Source organism: Ixodes scapularis, unplaced genomic scaffold (assembly GCF_016920785.2).
Source record: "Ixodes scapularis isolate PalLabHiFi unplaced genomic scaffold, ASM1692078v2 PGA_scaffold9__187_contigs__length_104089568, whole genome shotgun sequence".
Taxonomy (NCBI): Eukaryota; Metazoa; Arthropoda; class Arachnida; order Ixodida; family Ixodidae; genus Ixodes; species Ixodes scapularis.
Window position 1 is genome coordinate 88,494,682 of NW_024609884.1, and position 6,000 is coordinate 88,500,681.

The 6,000-nt window shown below is 43.8% G+C and overlaps 1 protein-coding gene across 1 annotated transcript in view; it reads left to right on the forward strand.

The window, feature by feature from the left end:
- Nucleotides 1-6,000, forward strand: part of LOC115328046 (BPTI/Kunitz domain-containing protein 5-like) — a 55,660-nt gene that overhangs the window by 40,565 nt on the left and 9,095 nt on the right. Inside the window, exon 4 of the mRNA XM_029989128.2 lies at nt 4,423-4,626. Coding sequence (XP_029844988.2) covers nt 4,423-4,626 — 204 coding nt within the window. The remainder of the gene's footprint in view (nt 1-4,422; nt 4,627-6,000) is intronic.

Consider the following 6,000-nt stretch of genomic DNA (forward strand, 5'->3'; position numbering starts at 1 on the left):
GAAGTCGGGACGCGGGAGAAGCGCACGTAGAAACGTCCGTGGGTCGTCGCGACCGCGACGCTGTCGGCCATGCTGATTTGATCGTAAGTGCGTAAGACAGCTTGGGAGCTGTCGTAGGATTTCGTCGTAACCTGCGCAAAACTTACAAAAATTTCGTATCGTGAATACGAATTTGTTCTTAAGTTTTGTCTTACGCACATTTTTGGCGTAAGATCGTTTCGTGAATCTGGCCTCTGCACTTCCGAAAGCCGCAGGAAAGGTAAGACAGACGCAGACGACGTTGCGAGCAGACGACGTTGCAAAGGAGCAGACGACGCTCAGATAGGGGGTCGCGATCAGCCAATCAGGGCTCGGCGTTCTGACGTCACCGCTACCCCCTGCGCAAGAAGCAGACGAACTTGCCCTCCGCATTCCATCAATCTAGCCCGCGGCGCGCGAGCAACTGCCCCTCTTCCCTACTTTATGCAGTCTGTGGTCCATAGCTTTCACTGTTACGAAAACATACCCCCTCCTCTTTCTAAATAACAACCGCATGGCCGAAACTAGAAACCAAAAGAGTGGCTTTTGTGGTGACCCGAATGTACCGTGACCTCTTGTCCCGAGTCAATCTTGACGAGACAAGCGGTAAGGCCAGTTTTGACAACGGTCCGAGATTTGAAAGATATTTGTGGTGGAAATTTTTCAGAACCATTGACTCTGTACAAACCAAAATGTAAGAAAAAAAAACAGTATTTTACTTTCTTTTTTTTTTTTTTGTTTTGCGTGTGTGTGTGTGGGGGGGGGGGGGGGGGGGTAGTTGTCGCATTGACACAAACATTCGGAGTTTATCGGATAAATCCGAAGCGACCAAAATTTTACCGGCGGGTGTTTTTATGAGTTTTCGGATTTATCCGAAAACAGGGAGCCCTACTCATAACCCTTAGCAAAAACAAGACTTTACTTTAAAAACATTTTAAATGCCTTTAATACACGCATTCTTTCGTGTTTTTGTCCGCATTCAAATTCATTTTATTAAACTAAAAAGTATTCCGAATTCAAGATAAATATGATAAGATATATACTCTAAATGCCTTGAAATTAATATTAAAAGCACAATTTAATTTGTATTTATAAATATGCGTGATATACATTTTGATTATACTGATAATATTTAAACATTTCCCCTTTTTGAAACGCAGCTCTTAGGCGTCCGTTTCCGGCTTGAGCAACGTCGGTGTCACCGTCAGCGTAACCGCGCAGTGCATTATGGGACATTTCCCATGATGCACCGCGCGGGGAGGAGGAGGATAGAGGAGGAGGGGAAGGAGTACGAGGAGGAGGAGGAGGAGAGGGAGGAAGGGGAGAAGATGGAGGCAGGGGGAGGGGAGGAGGAGGAGGAGGGGAGGAGGTAGGGGAGGAGGAGGCAGGAGGAGGAGAAGGAGGGGAGAAGAGGGGGAGCTTGAAGGGTGAGGGGAGGTGAAGGAGGAGGAGAAGAGGGGTAGCTTGAAGGATGAGGGGAGGAGGTGAAGGAGGAGGAGGGAGGAGGACGACGAGGAGGAGAAAGAGGAGAGAGGATGGGAGGAGGAGTAGCAGGGACGATGAGGGGTGAGGAGGAGGGAGCAGGGGTTTAGCCTCCCCTCAGTACCCTTGCCTCCTCTTCCTCAAGAGCTGCGCTCTAATTCGGCCTTACAGGGTGTTTCAAACGTCTTTAATATTTTATTATCTTATTTTAGGGGCGAAGCTCTTTAGGGTCTAGCCTTGTCCGTCCGGCGTCCGTGCTCACATCGATTGCCCATTCCCCCACCCCACCTGTCTTCCTAAAAAAAAGAAAAAAATGTTTGCGCAGTCGACAGGATTCCAACCTGTGCGGGGAGATCCCAATGGATTTCTAGTCCATCGCCTTAACCACTTGGCCACGACTGCGGGACGAGTAGGGGGCTCTGAGATGTGGTAGTAACTCAAGAGCTGGGGTTTCTGTCATGGAGGAAACGTTGCATGTGGCCGCTCAACGTCTATACAGGAAAGGGCGCTGCGGTCAAATGCGTATATAATCGCGTTAAACTTAAAAATGAGCAATAAAAAAAAATCAGCACCATCAACACTACTTATGAACAAAATCAGTACCATCAGCACCACCAGAGCTTCGCCCCAATCAACATCATTCACCACGTGGAGATGCGGTAATTTTTTTAAATGTCCTTCAACCATATTTAAGCGTATTCAATTTATATTTACTGAAATATACATAAAATTCACTTTAAATCTGCTTACACTGCACTTATGCGTTTAAATGTATTTGAGGAGCACTTGGAGCCTACCTTGACCACACGTGTTTTGAGCGTATTTCCAGGAACCTAATTTTAATCGTAAGTAAAATACTGAAGAGTTTATCTTTAGTATACGTTTAGTGTAAAAAATATTGTGAAAGAAACACATTTCAAACATATTAGTTTTCGCTAAGAGAATGTATACTTTAACAGCTTAAAATTGCAACTTTAATAGATCGAGCAGACCTTTGTTGTTTTTATGTATCCACTTATACCGCCCACGTAGAAGACAGCCTATTAATACCTAATTGGAGTGTTCTGATTAGGAGAAAAAAGCTCAGTCGTCAATTTTAAGTGATTAGTCAACCAATTATCATGTTTCCACGCGTGTTCCTATACCGGCTAATATATTCAGAGCTACCCCAAATGTTTTTTTTTGTTTTGTTTTTTTTACATATCCGTCTTTTTAAAACTATTTTCAGTTTCAAACACACTTTCGCATATTTATTTCTTCAGCAATTTTTAGACACGCTGCCTGATGCGCTGAGCTTTTAAGTAAATAGAGATGGCACCAGGAAATTGAGAAGGCATATTAAGACTTACATGTTTAAATGGAATAGACTACGCTGATCCCAGTATATTAAAAACATTTCATTTCTTAAGTTTACAACAATCCTCAAACTCAATTATCTTTCAATTATCGTCCAATCCGAATTCACAGATCCGAAATATCCTCATCGGTGTTCTTGTAGAAATAACCAACTTTGAGCGCTCTTAAACGAGAAGCTTAATTTCTTAAAGGAATGTCTAGTTATTTCCAAAAACTTAACTGAAGCCGTCGGAAATAGTTAGTCTGCCCCATTATGGCCGATTCATTTCACTGACTCATCCGCAGAGGGATTGGACGACACGTCCGCGTTCGTCCGCCTCATAAGCGCATCCACGCAAAGGAGACGACGAGCAAACGACAGCGAGGACGCACGATCCCACAGTGCCAAGAAACTCCAACATCGCACGATCGCAATGTGGCACCGTTCTCCAAGAGCGAAGTCGACGTTTGCTACCGCGATCATGAATCGTGTAACGCCGTTGAGTGCAGAGCGAGACAGAACACCGTGATAGGCTTAGCGCGACGTGCCACTAGCCTTACCAACCCAACGCATAACATGCAGTGACACAAGCATGGCCCTGCTCGATGAGGCTTCGGCGTAAAGGCGATGAAGTTCTGGGTTCGCAAAGGGGCGTTTGCAGATATATCTTCGCGCACACCGCGCTCGCGCACAACACTTCAGCACACCACAGCAACAAGAAAGGATTTTCTCGGTGAAAGGTTGATTGGACGTGCAAGAAAGATCGCATCGTGCTAGGCGATTTTGACAGAAGCTTCTTGACGCGGGACTGGAGGAGTGCCGAAACATGGCCAACTTTCTGGGTTAAACGGACGGCCGAGGAACGCCGTCCGTTTCTGACCTATTGTACCCACGCAGTGCCGGAGATCTCATGGACGCCTCTTTAGATTTGAAACCCGCCGCCCAACCGTAACAGCGCGCTCAAGTGATTTTTTTTTTCTCCCTGCGCTTGGCGTTTGATTCTGCTTCCATATGTTTGCTTTCTTGCATATATCTTTTTACTTTCATTTTTCCTGACGTCACGTCCTTCTCGCCCAATTGGCCGCTTACAGCTCTGCGGAGTGTGATATGTCCTCACATGTATGCCATCTCCTGACGAAGCCGAGCTTCTCGGCGAAACTGTCGTAATATAAACAATAAACTTCCTAGTATAGCAACCCCGAAAGTACGTATCTTTGACTTTTCACATTTTCCCGGTCTATTGTTCTCAAACTACCCTGCCTCACCTATATATATTCTCTTTGTTCTGACAAATTATTTTAACAAAACAGTCACAACAATGAATACCTTAAAACTCTGAATATTGTTTAATTTTTACCAGATATGTTATTTCATGATTACCCAGAGGCCTTTTAGTTTTGGCCACCCCGTCCTTTCCTATATCCCCTCCACTTTTTACCTTCCCCAACTTGGCTCCCCTCGCAGCTTAGGAGAGAGGAGCACTAAGAGGGCTATCTTCCCTGCAGAAACCCGAGGCTGTGCGTCGGCCTTTAAGTGAATATAAGCAAACAATCTACAAGAATATTCACACGCACTTCTATTTGCAGAGGAAATTGTAACCCACCAAGACTGTCGGACGAATTTGGACTGGGGAAAATGTGAAGACAAAAAGAAAGGAAGGCCAAAAAAAGGAGTTTATAGGTGGTACTTCAACAGCACCGACTCCAATTGTCATAAGTTTCTCTGGTATCGCTGTACTGGCAATAGAAATAACTTTCCTACGAAACAAGATTGTAAGGTATGCCAAACAGGTAGGCTTCCGTTTTATAATGTTTATACAACAAGGTCATATTAACACCTATTAATATTCATCAGTCCCTTAGAGAGCAGCAATGGTATGTCAAGCGGCGCAGCATAAAAATAAGATATGTTTCTCAATTAAAAATAGCTTCCTGACAGGACAAAACTACATACAGTACTATACTTATTTTATTTATTCTCGCACAGAGTAGGCTCAGTGACCTAGAGGGCTTTCTGGTCAACGCAAGAGAGTCACTGAGTATTAAGAAATTTCAAAGCTTTTTTTATTTCTTGCATTTTTGTGCAAACATTATGTAGAAACTATTTACCATAGTCAAACAATTAAGTCACACTCAGGTAGCACAGCTCTTTGGGCCAAAATTTGGTTTTTGTCAAAGAATTTAGGGGCATAAAGGCTCGATGAAGCCCAGGTAGTGCCAAACGTGACCTTCTTTTCCCAGAGTCTTGGTATATTCACCCTAATTCGCCAAAACAAGTGCCAAAGTTAGGCGTCACACTAGGTAGTCTGGCCGTAACCTGGCACCTTTGGGCCTGAATCACCAAACATGTGCCAGCGTTAGGCCTCACGTCTGGTAATTCGTTTTCATGTGCCACTTTGAGCCAAAATTGCCAAACAAGTGCTAGCGTAAAGCTTCACCGCTGGTTCTTCGGTTCATACGTGGCAAATTCGGCACAAGTCTAATGCTTTGGCAAGTCTGTGGAGAGCCAGAAAAAAGCCACATAAACGCGAAATAAATGTACTTTGCCACTAACTAACGCATTGGAGAAAAACCGTATTAGGCCCAAGTTAGGGTTTTATACGATTGCCATGCTTGTGCAAAGTTAGGCGTTTTTCGGTAGTGCTACATGAACCTTTTGAATAGTTTAGAAAAAAAAAACATTTAAAGCTGCAATAGAGTAACTGATCATATCTTTAACTAATACGGTGGTACACGGCGACACAGTTAGCACAAACAAGATACCGTAAGTATTTTATTTTGATCATATTTAGAGTTTTTGTAACAACATTTGACTGGGTGTAGGAACAAATGATCCCGGAACTAATAGTCCCGGAACTTATGGTCCCGGAACTTATGGTCGCGGAACAAATGGTCCCGGAACAAATGGTCCCGGAACTAATTGTCCCAAGTCCAAGGTAGGACAAAATGGCCCCATGAGAAGATTGTTTTGAAACTAAGACACACCGTGCAATATACTTCACCCGTTATGCAATCATTGATTGCCTGGTGGAATGTAGAATCTCGTCAATATTTCAAAGCCGGTTACTTCGAAGAAATTGGTCGGGTATCGAACTTAATTTTATTCAAATTCATCAAAATATTTTCGAACGAAAAATTTTTGAAACGAAAAATGAGCATCCCTAG